This window comes from Populus trichocarpa, chromosome 2, assembly GCF_000002775.5.
Source record: "Populus trichocarpa isolate Nisqually-1 chromosome 2, P.trichocarpa_v4.1, whole genome shotgun sequence".
NCBI classification, from domain to species: domain Eukaryota; kingdom Viridiplantae; phylum Streptophyta; class Magnoliopsida; order Malpighiales; family Salicaceae; genus Populus; species Populus trichocarpa.
The window spans coordinates 71,581-90,499 of NC_037286.2; the positions used below are offsets into that span (position 1 = coordinate 71,581).

The 18,919-nt window shown below is 36.6% G+C and overlaps 2 protein-coding genes across 11 annotated transcripts; both read left to right on the forward strand.

Annotated features, from left to right (window-relative positions):
- Positions 1–3,263: 3,263 nt before the first annotated feature.
- LOC7474532 (histone-lysine N-methyltransferase ATXR7) lies at positions 3,264–13,621 on the forward strand. 4 transcript variants are annotated; one of them, XM_024594840.2, is made up of 20 exons: positions 3,264–3,490; positions 3,795–4,000; positions 4,145–4,679; positions 4,809–4,925; positions 5,019–5,333; positions 5,427–5,747; positions 5,833–6,147; positions 6,276–6,776; positions 6,901–7,372; positions 7,470–7,595; positions 7,680–8,263; positions 8,363–8,485; positions 8,639–8,719; positions 9,289–9,342; positions 9,434–9,467; positions 9,560–9,585; positions 9,681–9,727; positions 9,819–9,872; positions 10,079–10,199; positions 12,011–13,621. In XM_024594840.2, exons 2-16 carry the CDS (start codon positions 3,819–3,821, stop codon positions 9,580–9,582), a joined length of 3,783 nt encoding a protein of 1,260 aa, XP_024450608.1. In that variant the 5' UTR covers positions 3,264–3,490; positions 3,795–3,818; the 3' UTR covers positions 9,583–9,585; positions 9,681–9,727; positions 9,819–9,872; positions 10,079–10,199; positions 12,011–13,621. The 4 variants fall into 4 exon arrangements, with proteins under 4 accessions (XP_024450608.1, XP_052306377.1, XP_024450598.1 ...); XM_052450417.1 differs by lacking the exon at positions 9,819–9,872; XM_024594830.2 differs by having other exon boundaries at positions 3,265–3,490; positions 9,434–9,585.
- A 339-nt stretch (positions 13,622–13,960) lies between these two features.
- Positions 13,961–18,066, forward strand: LOC7471730 (uncharacterized protein At1g76660). Of its 7 annotated transcripts, XM_024594336.2 has the most exons (4): positions 13,961–15,242; positions 15,829–16,999; positions 17,354–17,413; positions 17,612–18,066. In XM_024594336.2, exons 1-4 carry the CDS (start codon positions 15,195–15,197, stop codon positions 17,830–17,832), a joined length of 1,500 nt encoding a protein of 499 aa, XP_024450104.1. In that variant the 5' UTR covers positions 13,961–15,194; the 3' UTR covers positions 17,833–18,066. The 7 variants fall into 7 exon arrangements, with proteins under 7 accessions (XP_024450104.1, XP_024450106.1, XP_024450108.2 ...); XM_024594338.2 differs by lacking the exon at positions 17,354–17,413 and having other exon boundaries at positions 13,962–15,242; XM_052450161.1 differs by lacking the exon at positions 13,961–15,242 and having other exon boundaries at positions 15,259–16,999.
- Positions 18,067–18,919: the final 853 nt, after the last annotated feature.

The following is an 18,919-nucleotide window of genomic DNA, read 5'->3' on the forward strand; positions in this document are numbered from 1 at the left end:
CCCCCTTATCAACGAAAAATAGACACTATGTAATTTTATTGCACTGGAAAAAACTATGTTTTGGACCTCCCTTTTTCAGTGGATTATCTTGAAAAAAAGATTCCAATTTGTTTTTAGTATTTAAAAGCTCTAGGTCCTGCTGGATGATGGCCCAAAATAACTCTGGGTCCTGCTGATACAGGATCCAAAATTGCTTTGGATCCTGACGTGTGCAGAACCCAACATAGCAATGGGTCCTGTTGATGCTGAACCTAAGTGGGTGTTGGGTCATGCCTGATGCAGGACCCAAAGTAGTAATAACAATAACAGCCTCCCACACACCACGACCCAACAACTAGGATTCAACAGTGGTGCCCCCTGTCTCCTACCTCACCAGGACCCAATAACATTGGGGCTCAAAACTAGGATCCAATAACTTTGGGCCCTACCTCCCACCATGACGCAACACCCAATTGGCCCCTTCTGCCACTAGGATCCAACATCTTTGGACCCTTTTCTAACCAGGATCCAACAGCTTGGGCCATGCCCAAAGCAGAACCTAACGCTTTGGGTCCTACCAGGAGGCCAGGCTCAACAACGTTGGGTGAGTCTGTTTCATTTAAAATCTGAGCCTGAATTGACCCAGAATAAACCAGTCGACCTGCCGCGTCAACCCAAAAATCAATGATTCGGTGAAAATCCGGATGAGACTTTTTTTTTTCAAATGTGTTTTTTCTCCTACCCTAAACCCTTCGTTTTTTCATATTTTTAAATACAAAATAAAGTGACATGACGAGTTAAAAAACAAAAAACTAAAAAAATAGATAAAACATCCTCTCTTTTATTTTGTTCAGGAGCTCTTTTAAATTTTTTTGATTATTTGACCTGTGGCGAAGCGCGGGTCATATAACTAGTCTTTTATGATATGTCGTGCAAATAAGAATTGGCTAGGGGCGATCATTTTCGATTCAGTTTTTATCGAAAAAAAGTAACCAAATCGATTTAAAAAAAAAAAAAACCAACACCGGTTCAAACCGATCGGTTTTGATTTGGTTTAGTTTTTTAGGACAAAAACCGGTTCAAACCGGTTTGACTCGGTTTTTTCGGTTTGGCTTGGTTTTTTTCCGGTTTGGGTTCGGTTCGGTTTTTTCGGTTTTAGGCTTATAAAACCAAACCGGTCAGTTTTTTCAAAATTTTAATCGGTTTAATTGGTTTTTTTTTCACAATTCGGTTTTTTCAGTTATTTTTTTCCGATTTGCTTGGTTTTTCAGTTTTTTTGCTCACCCCTAGAATTGGCCTAGTGCTCAAATATCGTACACAAAACAAAAGAAATTAAGGTATTCATTGTGTGATGGTTTTCTTGAGGTTTTTGGTTACATTGGTGGGGTTTTATATATACAACATATAAGATTATAGTAGCGGTTATTTTACAAAGTGTTTTTGGTTTGGAAATGCATCAAAATAATATTTTTATTTATTTTTTAAATTTTATTTTTAACATGAACACTTGAAAATTATAAAAAAATAATTTAAATAAAAAAATTTAAATTTTTTCAAAAACAAGGTTAGACAACAAAAAACAAATAATGTATTAATAAAGCCAGAACATGTATTTTTTTTAACGAATGATTTTATAATATTATTAAGTATAACTCTAAAAGGCGTGGGTTATCACCATGCAAAACTAATCATTTTTTCACACATTATTGTAGATGGGCTGTGCAAAATTTTTTGTTCTTTTAATTTGGTCATTGAATTTTTTTTTTTATCCTGGTATTTTAGTTCTAATTGAAGACCAATTACTTTTGATTTCTTATGAAATGGTGAAATTAAAAGAAGAGGGATCGAGATGAAAAAGACACCAAATATGGGTTGCGTGCTATAAATTTCATAAAATATACACCTTGGTTTTTAAACTTTAAAAATCAAGCAAATTATACAATTCTAGTACCTTAATATTTTTCCAGATCAGTTTTGCTACAAATATTCATTTTTGTTATTTTTTTAGCCCATAGTTGAGAGAGGTTGCTATATTCTGGTGGTAAAGAGAAAAAAGCGTCGTTGACACTAATTTAGGTAACAAAAATGAACAATATTTGTGTCAAATAGTTCCATTTGATGAGGAGAGTTCATACTATGTGTTTTTTTTTTTTACTTTTAAAGTTTGTAAAAAAACAAATTTGAATTCGGGTTGATTTTTGGATTCGGGTTGATTTTTAGATTTGGGTTGATTTTGTTTTTTGAGATGATTTTTTGATATCATAAATAGGTTTATCATGGTTTCTACAATATTTTTATAGGTGTTTTGGGTCACAAGATGGTTGAAAAATGGATTTTTAATTTAAAAAACTTAAGGACTAATTTTCCAACGGCCGGAATTTGGGCAAATTAAACGACGTATTATTTGCCTCAACAGGCAACACGTCGTTCGATTTTTTTTTCCAAAAATATTTGGGGCGGGCCTAGTTGCCAAAATAATAATAATTGAAGGCCCAGTCACGCGGGTCATGACAAAATGGGCTAGGCCCATTAGTGCCTTTTCTTTTCTATTTTTAATTAATGATTTTCTTATGTTTTATTTTCTCTATTTCTTTAATTTATATTTAATTTAGTGTCCCCTCTCTCTCTCTTTCATTTTATTTGGAAATTCTATTTTAAATAATGATTTTTTTTAATTATGTATTCAAATTTAAAGAGTTTTTCTTATTTATCTATATTTTTTTTAATTTTTTGTATGGATAAACTTTAGTTTTGAAAATAAAAAATTATTCTCAGATAATATTTCTAATACTTACAGCTTTCTTGATGTTATTTTCTCCTTTTATTTTATTCGATCAATTTAATTTATGTCTCTATTTCTATTATTATTTGCTAAAATAAAAAATATTTTAATAAATAAATTAAGTATATATTCTGTCTTTCAAGATTAAATATCTTGATTTACAACTCTCTTATTATTTTTAAAATTTTATTTTGAGTTTTAGTTATTGATTTTTTATTTATTTATTCATATAAATAATTTTTTAATTATTTGATTATATATATATATATATATAATTTTGCTATAAAAAAATTCTTAGAGAAGAGCTGGTGATATGACTAGTTTTATTTTAGTTAGTGTAGCATGCGTGTCTGTACTTGCCTTAACCGAATCTTCTCAATTTCTTGTATTATTTTATTTTATTTTTTGATATTTTAAAATTTATTTACTTTCAAATAAAATAATTAAAATAAAATTTCAGGGGACTGCAATAGCCCTATCAAACTGGTAATTCTTAAAGAAAAAAGAAAAAACCATGGCTTGACGACGCCAATAAAGAAATATAAATACGGAAGTTGGAGCTGGACTGATGCAAAGTCTGTGATAATAATAGTAATAAAGAAAAAATAAGTAAATAAAAGGCTGGCTGCTGTTGCTAAAGCCTAAAGCCGGCGTGTGTGATTGAGAAGATCCTCTTTATCACCCGGTCGCTTAACCCTAATCGCCTTGGAGCCACGGCAGCACCACCAGGTAAACGTCACGCCGGCTTAAGCTTAATTAGGTTATTTATCTTTCGTGTGTCGACGATTCTTTCGGTCATTATTAGATTACGTTAAGAGATGATTTTGTTTTTCACGAAGATCAAGAATTGCGATCGTCAGAGCACACAATACTTTTCGTGTTCTTTCGGTCGTTCTCCGTGTACAATTTCAGTTTTCAACCCTAATTAATTTTTAATTGCACGCTGGATCGCTGATCATCCATCCGTTTTCGTTCTTTTTTTTTTGGATCAATTTGTATTGTCTAAACTGATTAGTTTTTTTTCCTAATCCAGGCGAGGGGAGGTCAACGGAGAACTATGGTCTCCTCAACACCCCGCTTTCAGGAAGAAGATGATTATTTTTCTTTCTCCTCTAGAAAGAGGTTGAAGATTTCAGATTTTCAGCGCCAAGAACAACAAGATGCATATATCTCCACTGGTAACTGTGATGACCACACATTCACGGTGATGAGTAGCGCAGAAGAATGCTCATTCAATGGGTATTACAATTCTCTCCTACCTCTCCCAATCTCTTTCTTTTTTTCTGTTTCTTGATTTTTCTTTATCTAACCCTGTCTACGCTACTTAATGCCGCTCCAACCTCTCTGCCTTGTTGCTGCTTCATTGATGATGAAAATATTTAGTTCTAGTTCCATACCAGAGATGAGTTGCAAGTCCAATGGAAATAGTGAAGGTATGCCTAATACTGGCGGAGCTTCATACGGGGGAGAGAATTGTTCTGGCCACTCACCACCTGCTTTTGTTAGTGGATGGATGTACCTTAATGAAAATGGACAAATGTGTGGTCCTTACATCCAGCAACAGCTTTACGAGGGATTATCTACTGGTTTCCTGCCTGAGGATCTTCCTGTGTATCCCATTGCAAATGGGATATTGATCAATCCCGTTCCTCTCAACTACTTCAAGCAGTTTCCTGATCATGTTTCCACTGGTTTTACATATCTTTGTTTGGGTACTTCAGGCACAACTATGCCTACAAATCACCCTACAGATTTGGCAGCACATAGGCAAGAAGGCGTTCAGTATGCTGCTCCAGTCTCTGCTCATCCAGATATAGAATCCATATCTGATTCCCGTGTTCGTAACCATACTTACAGCTTCAACCAACCGATCTCCAACTCTGAAGCAGCCGACTATGTCACACCAGTTTCACTTGTGGTACTGCAATGTTTTTTTTCTTTTCCAGATGGGTTTGGGGTCATTCCTCTCTCCTATATCTTTCCCTCCCTGTTCCTTTTCAGCTCACTTCCACCTCTGAAAATGCCTCTGATTCTTCTTTTTTTCCAGTCAGGTGAAGATTCCTGTTGGCTATTCAAGGACGATGATGGGAGGAAGCATGGGCCACATTCTCTTCTGGAGCTTTATTCTTGGTATCAGTACGGGTATCTTAAAGATTCATTAATGGTAAGCAGTTGCCTCAGACTGTTGAACTGTGCTTCTCACCACATAACATAGTTTACTTGTATTTTAACCTTCACCATGCATCTCATTTGGCAGATATATCATGCTCAGAATAAGTTTAGACCCCTTCCTCTGCTATCTATTATGAATGCTTGGAGAATGGATAAACCTGAATCTTTCTCCATGACCGATGCCACCACTGAAACTGGCTCATCTCAAAGTTTCATATCTGTAATTTCTGAAGAAGTTTCCAGTCAATTGCACTCCGGAATATTGAAAGCTGCTCGTAGATTTGCATTAGATGAGATAATCTGCAATGTCATTTCAGAGTTTGTTCGCACAAAGAGAGCAGAGAGATATCTTATGCTTGATAATCAGGCTGCCAAAACTTGTTCTGTGGACGGTAAAATGGTATTGCTTAGAAATTCTAGGGATTTTACACATGCTTGAATTTCTTCGTGCCTCTTCATATCCTAATCTCACTAACATCATATTTTTTTGTAGTCTCAATCTGCCAGTGAGAGGATGATTTTTTCTACTCCTGAGTGTGATGCTGCTGCTTGCAATTATATCTCTGATCAGACATGGGCTGATGAGTTGTCCGTGCAATTACCCAGAAGTACAAAATCTGTTGGAAATGCTGATGATTTCTGGGGGTCTTACGCTGTTATTTGTAGATGTCTTTCTGATTATTGCATGGAAGTCATGTGGAATGCTGTCTTTTATGATACCATAGCAGAGTATACAATTTCCTGGAGAAAGAGCAAACTTTGGTTCCATCATCCATATTTGTGCATGAAGATTGAAGAATTACCCAGTGAAACTGTATGTAGGGAGTTTATTCAGAGTTCTTTTTTCCTTGTTCCATGTACAGAAAATTGCTGAATTAGAGTTTTAAATGGTTTTACAGTATTTTTCTGGCCAAGAATCTCCTGCTAGCAGTGTCGACTGCCCTCCTGGTTTTGAGCTTCTCAAAACTAAATCAGACCATACTGTGCCATCATCTATTACATCTTCATGTGCACATGTGGGGCAGGAGCCTTGCGAACAGAATAGCCTATCGTTTAAAGATTGTCCAGATGATGACATGAAATGCATCTTAGAAAGCGTAGCATATGAGCTGCATAAGTCCACAAAGGTGTCTTTGTTAGAGTATGTTGAAATTCTTGTGAAAGAGAAAGTGAAGAAATTAGTTAATTTTTCAGAGGATAAGAGATTAAATGAGGTAACTGTAAGATTATTGTGCTTTCTTTATTTTTTCCCGTTGCTGCTAAAGAAAATAAAAGGAAGTTGACTGTGGCTGTCAATTTGCAGCTTTATCTCTATTGGTTATGCTCTTTTCTTCTGCTGCAGGAAATTTTTGACTTTTCTATTCCATCCAGCCAGGCAAGTGAGTATGGTTCTATAGAAATGAAAGATGAGAAGATGATTGATTCAAACCAAATTCCTGCTGAGATAATGTTTTCCAGCAAACCTCAAAGCTCACTACAAGTGCAAAAATCTTTTTTTCCATTTCAATCTGAGAATGAAATATCCAATTTTCTGGCAATTGCTTTTAAAAGATTACGTCCATCTGTTGTCAATGCAATTGATGATGAAAACATTGATGGGCCACCACCACCTGGATTCAAAGATACTGCTCTATTCCCTTCCGCTATAAATAAATTCCGACCTTCAAAATCACTCAAATTGACTCCCAAGGTTGGGGCCTATGTCACCATTGCAATGTGCATGCAGAAGCTGCATGATGATGTACTTAATGTTTGGAAATCAATCTTTGTCGATGAAATTCTTCATCGATCTCCTAGATTATGCTGCTCTTCAGAAAAGCATACTGAACCTGGTATCAATGAGGTATGGATTTATTAATTTTAACTTTTCTTTCATTAGGTGAATAATTCAGTTTTACATCTACACATAGTTGTTGGTTGCATTTTAATGTTTGAATTAATGCTTAATTCTGTTGTAAAATTTTTAGGAAGGAGCATTCAAATTCACAGAGGGGTCGAACAAATTTCACAGCCCAGACTCTTCAGTACTGTCATTGGTTTCAGGTAAATACACGTATCATCGGAAGAGAAAGTTGGTGGGAAAGAAGTTGGGCTCATCTTCTCATTCTACTACTACAGTTGATTCTGGATTACTGAAACAGCCTGTGGAGAAGTCAAGAAAGCAGGATGTTCTTAGCGATGTTTCTGAGAATGTAGTGGTTCAACCTGTAAAGACTCCTAAGAAGAAGGGCCAGGCTTCATCTGTTGATGCTAAGCCTTTGAAAGCCACTATTGCTGAATCATCTGTTAATGCTAGGCCTTTGAAAGCCACTATTGCTGAATCATCTGTTAATGTTGGGCCTTCAAAAGCCGCTGTCAAAAGCACCTTAAAAAGGGATCAATCATTGCCCAAAAATATTAGTCGTCGGAAAGTAATGAAGATTGCACGAGCAGTTAATGGTATTGCTTTTTTCTTATAATTTTCTATTTCGTTGTAAATGTTATAACCATGAAGTCATGTAATTTTTCCGTTACCTATTTAATCTTTAATATCCAGATGATAAAGATGCCAAAGATTCCATAAAGACTTCTAGGGATGTGGTTGGGCTTATTGATTGCAATGGCCGTGATGCTGGAATTAAGAAATCAGGGACTACTGAATGTTCTAAGAAGACTCTAAACTGTAAGAAATGATGTGATGTTGTTTTGGTGAGCATAAAACCTTTTATTTCTTTATTTCTTGTTGATTGTGTTTTCTTGTGTACAGCAACAAAGGTGTCAAATTCAAAAAGGAAAAGCACAGTAGATGGTGGATCTGTGTCACACCCAATGAAGATTCTTAAAGTAGAAAATGATGTTAACAAGCAAGCAGCAACTGGACAGGTTATGGCACGGAAGACAAAGTCTGATCATGTTTTCTTATGTACAGCAACTAAGGTGTCAAAGTTGAAAAGGAAAAGCACAGTAAACGGTGGATCTGTGTCACATCCTATGAAGATTCTTAAAGTAGAAAATGGTGCTAATAAGCAAACAGCAACTGGACAGTTTACAGCACGGAAGACAAAGTCCAGTAAATCCAGGATGTTAATTCCCTGCCCTAGATCTGATGGTTGTGCACGGTCTTCAATTAATGGTTGGGAATGGCATGCATGGTCAGTTAAAGCTAGTCCTGCTGAAAGAGCTCGTGTTAGGGGAGTGCGGTGCATTCATGCCAAGTATTCAGGTTCAGAGGCATATGCATCTCAGCTGTCAAATGGCAAGGTCCTTTCTGCAAGGACTAACAGGGTGAAGCTTCGCAATCTTCTTGCTGCTGCAGAAGGTGTTGACCTTTTGAAAGCAACACAGTTGAAGGTGATTGAAAAATGAAGCTTGTCCAGGAACTGCTAATTTGTCTAGGAACTGCCAATTTTATGTTTTGTCAAATAATAATTATTGCACATTTCTTTTTAGGCAAGAAAAAAGCGTTTATGTTTCCAGCGAAGCAAGATACATGACTGGGGTCTTGTTGCTCTAGAGTCAATTGAGGCTGAGGACTTTGTAATTGAATATGTCGGCGAACTGATTCGTCCACAAGTAAGTTTATATGCTGGTTGCAGTGTGTTACATAATATAGCTGTAATTCCTAAACCTTTCCCCCATTGCTACAAGCTTTTAATTATTCATTCTCTTTTGCTATTTTTTTCTCATTCCATTGATGCCCTTTTATTGTGTTTATACTTTACACAGATATCTGATATACGTGAAAGACTTTATGAGAAGATGGGAATTGGCAGCAGTTATCTTTTTAGACTTGATGATGGTTACGTGGTCAGTAGATCAATGTTATGTCTTCTGCATTTTTTGCTACCAAATTTCAAATTCATTATTTTGTTTAAGGCTGCTTTTTAACAAGAATTGCCCTCTTTCCCCTTATCCCTAATCTGCTCAACCCCAGAGTTTTCCTTTAGCTTTGTTTTTCTCCCCAGCAGTGCTCATATACATGGACTGCTGTCTGGGCTCGTGTTTAGGGTGGGTTTGTTTTTCTGGTGTCTCAACTCTGTACATATGGATGCACAGAACCTTTTCACCGTTTCCTTTCCTAATTTTTTCATCTCAAGTGTTGATCCCAAATTTTGAAATCCTGATTGGAGTTGGATGGTCTCTTTGCAAGGCATGTTTTGGTGTTATTTTACTGTAGCAAAATTGTGCTTCAATTTATTTCTGGTATGTGGGCCTTCTATTGAATTATATACTTGTATGCAAACCACAAAGTTGATATTGGGATTGGAGGGCAACAGTGACCTGCTTTTATCACCATTGCATTTTATTTTATGATGTTTGTTATAAGCTGTGAGCGCAAGCATGTTACATTTGTATGCCCTTCCTAAATTGTGTAGGTTGATGCCACAAAACGTGGTGGGATTGCAAGATTTATAAACCATTCTTGCGAGGTAGGTACATATATTATCATGCAAATGATTCCATTTACTGAAATTGATGTTATTTCTTGATTCTTATAATTGAATTGACTTTCTTTTATAGCCGAACTGCTACACCAAGGTTATAAGCGTTGAAGGTCAGAAAAAAATTTTCATTTATGCAAAACGTTATATAGCTGCTGGTGAAGAAATTACTTACAATTACAAATTTCCTCTGGAGGATAAAAAGATACCTTGCAACTGTGGTTCTAGGAAGTAAGTGGCTGTGGATGACTTTTATCTTTGTTATCTTGTTTGCACTGTTTTTCAAGTTTGATCTTGCATCTAATTCAAGAAATATTTTTGTTCAGGTGTCGTGGATCATTGAATTAGGAAGTATTCTGAGATGCCAATTATGGTGACTGTCATTTTTATTATTTATTGTGACAAGACATGGATTTTGTTCATTGCCTTCCTATCTCTTATAGTTTATGTTCAATATTTTGTAGGCTGTATTTTAGAGTTGTCTCTCACCTTGTATGGTTGACAGGATCAGAATATAGGTACGTTATTTTTCAATGCATATATATTTCATTCAACTAAATTGATTTGATTTAGCTTCTCGTCCTCCTTTTTTTCCCCTTCACCTGGAATGATTTCTTAATTTACTAATTTTCCTTTCAAAACTGGAATGTGGAAATTTTATTTAGCTATTTTGTTTTATCTTCTAGCAACAGAGAATTTAGCAATTGGTTTTTTTTTCTTGTAGTTTGATGCGTTTGGAAGAGCTGGGTTTGTTCATAAACTGCTGCTTGAAAGATTTGTTTGGTGTTCTGATGAGATGGGTGCAGACCAGCAGCAGTGAACATTGGCACGGTTTATCTTCAATTGTATGTTTCTAATCACTGATCACTTAGTGTTGAATATTTTATAGTGCTTCCATCACTTATCAACCACTTTACCATTTTTCCTTGGCATCTTTGTCTGTTTAATGAACTAATATTGGGATCCATAATAGCTTAGAATGTTACATGTAATACCTGGAGTATGCATTGTGTGAATCTAGCTTAGAGATGGGAAGTTAATATGTGAAAATTCTTAAAGCTAGCGTGAAAACAAGACAATGTTTTATGCATTTCATTAAGGCACAATGGCATATCCCTTGGTTCCAAGTGCTATTAGAGGATGAAGTCTGGATTTCAGGACAAGCAACTGGGAAGGGTTGCGTATGTGTACATTTCCCAATGGCAAAAGGAAAAAAGTAAAAGGTTTGGAGATATACCTATGAACACTATTAACATAAGCATGGGATGGTGCAAACACATATATTCATACATTTATCGGTTAATTGGTCTTTCACACAGCTCTTTTTTGTTGACACTCTTGAATTATCATTTTTTTGTTTTTGCTGATTTTATCCTCTGAATTGTTGGCTGTTTTGACTGACTCCTACCCATTTTTTTCCATTGAATAACTCAGGTTGCACATGTTTCCTTATAAAATCTCAAAATATCTTTAAAAAATCCTTAATGAATCAACCTCGACCAATATTATGATAAAACTCTCTTACAATATGATGAATTATCATCAAGAATCAACCCTCTATTGTTTTTTTATGACTTCTCGGTGATTGTTTAGAAAAACATGCTGCATGTGACTTTTAATGGCTAAATTGGATGGAATCTATAGAAGGGGTAAACATCTTATAGCTTGGCCTCTTAAATAATAATAATAATAATAATAATAAGGTGGTGTTAATCATAACAACCTATAATTCAGAGGTGTTTTTACGATGTAGCTTACATTTATACCCACATTCTTTTATTCTTGTCTGCTTGGAATCAAAACCTGGAATATGATTATAGCTTTGTAAATGGATTAAACATTTGACTTGTTTGCTCATTAATGCTATTTCATTTGCTTCATGCGGTATCATTTGTTTCCAGACAATGTTTTCTTTATAAATAAAAAGAACTGAAATCTGAAGTTCACCTATGTGTGAAGCTGTCAACTTTGTGCTAGAGTGTCTCAGACAATCTCATGTTAAAAATGCCTCTGCCATTTTTGTAGTAACTGATATAATTATAACACATTTCATATCTGTGATTAGTGAGTCCGTGTCTTAACCTGAGCAGTAATCTTGAATCCAGTAGATTACAGTTCTGGTGGTGAACTTGGCAATATAAGCAGAGAGTGTGGTTCGCTAAATTAAATGGACTACCAATTTATATATCAGTGTGGAGGAAGGGGTGGGTGGATGTGTTTTTGAGACAAGGGAGGTGGGGGATAAGCTTGAAGAGAAGTGTGAATTTTCTTCACTACCCAAAATAATGTATCCAGTCTGCCGATGACTTAAAAAGTGGGCCTCTAGTTGGGCATAGATAATCTTTAATGGGCTTTTTACATAGTGGGTCTCATGTAGAAACTCCCTACTTGTTTACTATTTTCCCAGTGGCGGGATCTGTTGGGAGAAGTGTTACCTGTAATAACCACTTCACAAATGAAGTTCACTGTCCAATAATATCACTTTTAAGCATTTTTTTTTTCTGTAGCAATGAATTACTAAGGCATGTTGAGTTCTATCATCTCTACATCATCAGTTGACACTGAGAATTGGTTAATTTTCTGTTTGGTTTAGCAATTGATTGGAGGACTATTTTTTTGCATTCAAATCATTAATGCAATTATTATGTTGTTCCAGGCTGTGAATCTAGGCATTGATAAAAGCTGGACGATGTGATTGTGATGATCATTCTATGTTGAATTTTCCCCCTACTCTTCGAAGATGAATTAATGACCTGTGCATTCTTGTAGATCTCTCTCTGCTGCAGATGAGTTTCTCCTCTTAGAAACTCCAAATCAATTTATTGTTTTTGCACATAACATTTTTGGAGTATTGATTTGTGTTGTACAGACATGCATTATTTCCTTATTTATTCAGTACAGGGAAAAACTAATATATGTGATGAAACTTATTAATAAATTTAGTTTTTGATTCTGTTGATAGTGATAGTTGGTGATGGCTGCTTCACCCTTGCAACTCTAACATGTTTTTGTGTCTCAAAATTAAATTAGAGGAACTGAAGAATTTTGGAGCATGTGGTGCTTACACCTATTAAACCAAATATTGACTACAGGAGGGACTCGGTAATTATGGGCTAGCTGTCAAGCAGTTGGTAAAAAACTTTTACAAGGCCATGGATCTCAACATTTTTGCTGTCATTTCAATACTTGTGAGCCAGCCATTTTTAGGGCTGACATGAATTCTGCTGCATGATGGAACGGTTTTTAGTCTTACTTTCATTGTGATTTCTTTGGATTTTTTTTAAACTAGCAAAGTAAAATAAAAATATTGTTAGAATAGTATATTTTGAAAAATAATTGGTGAAATAGCCTAATCATGACAATCATGGATGTCGCTGTTTTGAAGCTCGATAATTTATCCTGTCATGAAATTAAATCCTCCAAAATGCAATATTTATTTAATGTTGTGTTTTTCAATTGCAGACTTCTTCATATATTGCATTTTGGAATCAGCTATTTTGCTAAAACTTTTTGCAACAGTGTTGTTTCACCGATATTTTAAATCCTGTGATAGCCATTTCTTTGGCACTGACTAAAGCCTATCATCCTATGCTTTGGTTAGCGAAGTTGTGAAATAAAAACTGACGCCATTCTAGCAGTCTAGCTTTTAGATTACAACAGCTAAATATTTTAAAGTCACGCCTTGATGAGAGGTCCATAATATTGACCAGGTAATGGCACATCTCATAGGGCTGAAGGTGGCTGAAACAAAGGAAAAAAATTCTTTAGGATTTGTTGGTCAGAATTTGAAGAGAAAGCATGCGGTTAAAAGCTGGGGGAGTATGTGCCAAAACCCAATCCCATAGGAATGTTGATGACCAACATGCCACGTTAATTTGGTTGTTTGATTTTCTATTTGAGCCTTGGGTATATGATAGTTTCACACAACAGCTTATCTTGGGTATTTAATTGGTGCGACTGTTTAATTGTTCATCTTTTTCCTTCGATTTCTTTTTGGCTGCAGGAGTGCATCAGGTAAAGATTCATTGTCGCCGCTGAGGTGGGGCGGAGGTTTCCTTATGCCCCCTGGTATGTCATGTCTGCTTCCATCGTTGTATAGATGCTAACGCCGTTGCCCACTGTATTGGTTTTGTGCAGATATGGAAGGTACCGACAAAATGGCAATTGCTAATTTCAAAACACTTGAATCACGGTGAAACTTGCTATATATACATGTACATTTTATAATAAATCAATGAAAAGTGTTAAAAGTGCGGGGGTTGCTTAATCTGTCTTTAAACCAAACTCAATTCACTCAAATCTCAATCCAAACGTGTTAGGATTGGCTAAAGGTTTTCCTTGTTTTTTTTTTTTTTTTTTTTTTTGGGGGGGGTGGGGGTGGGGGTGGAGATTGAAATGACCATTTTCTTTGCCTCACTGCACTAGGAAATAAGCGCTCTAACAAAGCAAAGGAAGGTTGGTGCCTAGGTGGATAGTACTTTCACCAAATGGAGTGCTTTGGTTCGAACCTCCATTTGGTATGCGTGCCATTTATTGATAAAAAGAGAGATTTTAAAATACTTTAATCTGTTTGATCATCAAGAGTATGTTGCCTATTTCAGTTGCATAAGAGTAACTCCGCCTGTGTTGTTTCATGGTTTGTAATGCACACCACAGCCGGTCCCAAGCCCGGACAAAGGAGGAGGGTGTGTTAATAAATAATGAGCCTTTGCAGCAATAGAAGATGCGTGCTTTTCTCGCTGGCTTCCAAGCTCGAATCATGTTTCTATTGGATTTTTGAAAGATTCCGTGTTGGCAAATGAACTGAATAATGGGCAAAAAATTTATTAAGAAAGCTAACCATTTATATAAATAACTATTATAAGCTACGTATTGGAAGTTGGGTTATTTAGGATTGATATGAGAATTGAAAGTTTCTCTTGACATTCGATAACATGTGTTTAATACTAATGTGTTCGATAGTGGTGATGGCTTTTGTACCCGCTGAAACAACATCGTTTTGAAGTTACTAATCGGAGCAAAACACGTAAAAATACCTTGCTCTACTCGGTGGTCCTTTTCAATATCATAAAAAAGAGAGGGGTGAATTAACCGTGTGACATCCAGTTTGTTTGAATCGTAAAAAAGAAGAAAGAACAAAAGGAGAAAAGTGTGATGCAATGGGGGGTTTGGTTCGTAGCCTTCGGTAGACCGGTGTATGCAAGTGATTGCCTCTATGATGGCAGATGTGCAAATCTGGCCTCTTAATTGTTTCTGCTTTTTGTAAGCAACTGTAGTCTTTAAGCTGTGACGCCGTATTATTTATTGTAATCCATTCATCCTTGTAGTGAAAATTTTGAGAAGCCTCTGGTTAGTGTCGAAGCCAAAATCTAGTATAAAAGAAAAGGAAAACTAAAGATCAAGCAAAGCAGAAACCATGCTACAAGGCTCACAGATTTACTGACAACAAAGGACCGTTGTGAGCTGGATTGATAAAATTTGCATGTTTCCAGTTTTATGACCCAAATTCGCAGAGTTTCTGACGTTGTGAGGGAGTGTTGAGTGACAAATGATTAGTAGATATCTGTTGGCGTGTGAAAATCGAAACCTGATCCAAATTCAAGATGGCGTTTGTTTTTTAGATGAGAACATGAGCCAATGCAATGCCAAGAGAGAAAGTGGGATGTTTGGGCCATAATGGAAAGGTAAAGAGAGCTGGACTGGGCACGGCAGAGCGATAAAAAAGCAAATCTATGGCAGCTTGAAGAAGAAGTAGTAGTACTGTGTTGTGTAGAGTTCAAGACAAGGCTGCAAGCAGTAGTAGCGAGTGAGTGTGGGTTATCAATCTATCAGACTCGGTTATGGGGTCGGAGCAGAATAGATTCCCTCAGCAGCAGCAGCAGGAACAGGTACGTTTATCTTTCAATTTCTATTTCTAGTAGATACATACATACGTACATACATGTCCTCCAGATCTGGATCTGATGCCTCTTACCTATCTTATTTGCCCTCTGCGGCCTTCCTTTTTGTTTCAATCTCTTCCTCCCTTCCTCAGATGGATGGATAGATAGATCTGTAATATTATCTTAATCATTTATTTATTATTACTTCTTAAGTGAGGAAATAAATTGGAAATTGAAATTCATATAAATCAAATAAAAAAAGAAGCAGCACAGATCTGATTATAAGAATCCTCTTATCTACTAATTGCTTTTATTGTGTTCCAGATCAACTTTTATTTTTCTGGATAATAATGCATTAACAGAATTGGATCACGCTAGAATATTTTTTTGTGTCCATTTAGTATTAAATACTATGCACAAGGTGATTCTATATCTATAATGGTTTGAATTTTCCTTGTAAAATCTAAATTACACACGCTAGCTCTTGATTTCTTGTCACTAATTTTCTAACATTTGGATTGGATTTTCCCTTTTCATGAGCAATTTGTCATCTACTTATAATTGTTTCGCTATGTTGAGCTATGTTGAGCAGCGCAAGAGATGGGGAGGATGCTGGGGAGCATTGTCTTGTTTCAGCGTGCAAAAAGGTGGAAAGCGTATTGTGCCTGCATCTCGAATTCCTGAGGGCAATGCATCAGCAGCCCAGCCAAATGGACCTCAACCTGTTGGGCTAACCAATCAAGCTACAGCACTAGCTCCATCACTTCTAGCTCCCCCGTCTTCACCAGCGTCATTTACAAATTCTGCTCTCCCATCTACTGCTCAGTCTCCTAGCTGCTTCCTTTCATTATCTGCCAACTCACCTGGGGGTCCTTCATCCACAATGTATGCCACTGGACCTTATGCTCACGAAACACAACTGGTTTCTCCTCCCGTTTTCTCAACCTTCACAACAGAGCCGTCTACTGCTCCTCTTACACCCCCACCAGAGTTGGCTCACTTAACTACGCCATCTTCCCCAGACGTTCCTTTTGCTCAATTCCTCACATCATCTAGGGATCTCAAAGGCGCTGAAAAGAACAATTACATTGTTGCATCTGATCTTCAATCAACATATTCTCTCTATCCTGGAAGTCCTGCCAGCAGTCTCCTATCACCAATTTCTAGGACTTCAGGTGACTGTTTATCAGCGTCTTTTCCTGAACGTGGTTTTCCCCGGGAGTGGGGTCCTTCAGTTTCTCCTCAAAATGGAAAATATTCAAGGAGTGGATCTGGCAGGCTTTTTGGGCACGAGACTACTGGTGCCTCCATGGTGTCACATGATTCAAATTTCTTCTGTCCTGCTACATTTGCACGATTCTATCTGGACCATGATCCAAATACTGGTGGGAGGTTAAGTGTTTCCAAGGATTCGGATGTTTACCCTGCTAGTGGAAATGGACACCAGAACAGGCATAATAAAAGTCCCAAGCAAGATGCAGAAGAATTAGAAGCTTACAGAGCATCGTTTGGGTTCAGCGCTGATGAGATAATCACTACTCCTCAATATGTAGAGATTTCTGATGTAATGGAGGACACATTTAGCATGACTCCTTTTACTTCAGCCAAACCTACCATGGAAGAAAGTATGGAAGCTTCATTACTGAATGAGGGTCAAAAAGCAAATGCAAACTTGCCAAAACAGAATAGCCTTAAATTGAAATCAGATCTTGCTGACCGGGTAGTATGCTGTGAAGTGCCTGTCACGTCTGATAGATATGAAGGTGAATTCTTTAACTTTATCTGCATTTCTTTGTTTCTTGTTCTGAAATTATGGGCAAAGAAAATAAAAAAAAGGAATCTCAGAAGAGTGACATTGAACAATGACGCGATCTAAGTTCCCAAAGTAACTTTTAATCTATGTTTTCTCAACAGTCAAACCTTTTTCCTATGTTCAATTTGATGTTCTAAACTTATAAACGTGGTGGCAAAAGCTCTTGATGCTTAGAAAGATTGGGAAGTTTATGATTTTTGGTGGATAAGAAAGAGAGCATGGCAAGGGATTTTCTCTATAATATCGGAACGTTATCAGTCAAGGCTGTTGGCTCGCTCAACTTGAGACAGTTTTTTCTTGGCAGATAACCTAAAATGTTGCAATCTTTGTACATTTTGCTTTTCTCAACAACCTCTGCGTGCGGGTATGTGTTTTCACTTTTCAAAAAAAAAATTTGGTTTGACAAATAGAGCACCCTCCATCTCCTCACGTCTTTAAACTTTTATGACGTCTTTAAACTTTTATGTGCATTGTTAATGTTGTGCATTCTTGAATTTACCTCACCATGTACAAGACATCCAATTTTTTAGATATGCTCTCACAGAGATATTTTTTTTCTTAGTAAACTCAGACCCTAAATCAAGATGGCAACCTGGGAATGTCTCTGGATCAAGTACACCCAGTAACCATGTTGTGACCGATGATGACATATTCTCAAAGATGGCATCATCTAAAACCAGCAGGAAATATCATTTGGGATTATCGAGCTCTGATGCAGAAATTGACTACAGGAGGGGAAGAAGCTTAAGAGAAGGCAAAGGAGATTTTGCATGGCATGACTAGAAAGTAGAGAATAAGCAAGCTGCCAGTTGTTTTCTCTGTGTATTAATTTAAAGCTTTCTTTGTCACGCTCTTCTTTGTGTTTATGTGATAGGTGGCATGGTCTAACCTGTGATCTAACCTAATCTGTCTTCCCTGCTGCTCTTTCAGGTGTGGCCTGATATCTCTGATTGATGAGTGTATTGCCGTTGTTCCTAATTTTCCACTTCACTATTAGTCATAATATTTGATGTCTAATTATGTGTGGTAAAAAGCAACTTTTGTCCCCAATAAGTTGTGATATGTTCCTTTTGGAAAATCAGTTCAGCAATAGCAGCCATGTTGTGGATGTTCATCATTTATGTGTAGAAAGAGATCTATGCATGTTATGAACTTTTTCTTTGATAATTTGGCTAAATGACGGATCAATTGATAATGCCAAGGCGGCGGCGGTTGAGGTTGAGCTTCAATTTCAAGTCAACAACCAGGTGATCGAATATTTAAATTTGAGGAGGTTCGTCTCGCAAATTGAAAGGAGAAGAAAATAGAATATCGAAAGGGATCATGATATATAATAGCATGTCAATATAATTATGCAGATCCGATGCAGTCATGTCCATGTGTGCTTGCATAGAATGACCTTGGCTAATAAGATGTGAAGATCTCAAAAAGACAACGAGCAGAATGTCTGCTCCGCCCAGTAGTAGCGGTGGAAAGGTTGAAAAACACTGCATGAATTGCCGACCTTTGGATCTGCGTTGTAAAACTAATGCACTAGCGCTGAAAACTTGCATCAGGGGAGGAAAACGGAGAAAGTACGATGAAGAAAGGACAGAGGGAAACGATTATTCTTAGTATTTATTATTTAGAAATATTATTTAATTGTAAAATTAGAATTTTAGTTTTTTAATTGAATTAAGATTTATTAGATTATTTAGTCGCGCCTTACCCATGGAATGAATCATGAATAAACGTTGATCGGACTACCAAAAAGGATGCCTAATCGACAATGCCTAGGATTGCAAGTTAAGAAGCCGAAAAGGCATGCATTAACATGGGGAAACCCAAAACAGCAACAAATGCAGGGACTTAGCAAGGTTCCAGGAAGATC

Bases quoted from the DNA above. Each gene is read 5' to 3' on its own strand.
- LOC7474532 (XM_024594830.2), top strand. From the start codon at position 3,819: ATGGTCTCCTCAACACCCCGCTTTCAGGAAGAAGATGATTATTTTTCT. The intron at 4,001-4,144 runs GTATTACAATTC...GAAAATATTTAG, and splicing joins GAAGAATGCTCATTCAATGG to TTCTAGTTCCATACCAGAGA. The intron at 7,596-7,679 runs GTAAGAAATGAT...TCTTGTGTACAG, and splicing joins TTCTAAGAAGACTCTAAACT to CAACAAAGGTGTCAAATTCA.
- LOC7471730 (XM_052450161.1), top strand. From the start codon at position 15,772: ATGAGCAATTTGTCATCTACTTATAATTGTTTCGCTATGTTGAGCTAT. The intron at 17,000-17,353 runs GTGAATTCTTTA...TTTTCTTGGCAG, and splicing joins CACGTCTGATAGATATGAAG to ATAACCTAAAATGTTGCAAT. The intron at 17,414-17,611 runs GTATGTGTTTTC...TTTTTTTCTTAG, and splicing joins TCAACAACCTCTGCGTGCGG to TAAACTCAGACCCTAAATCA.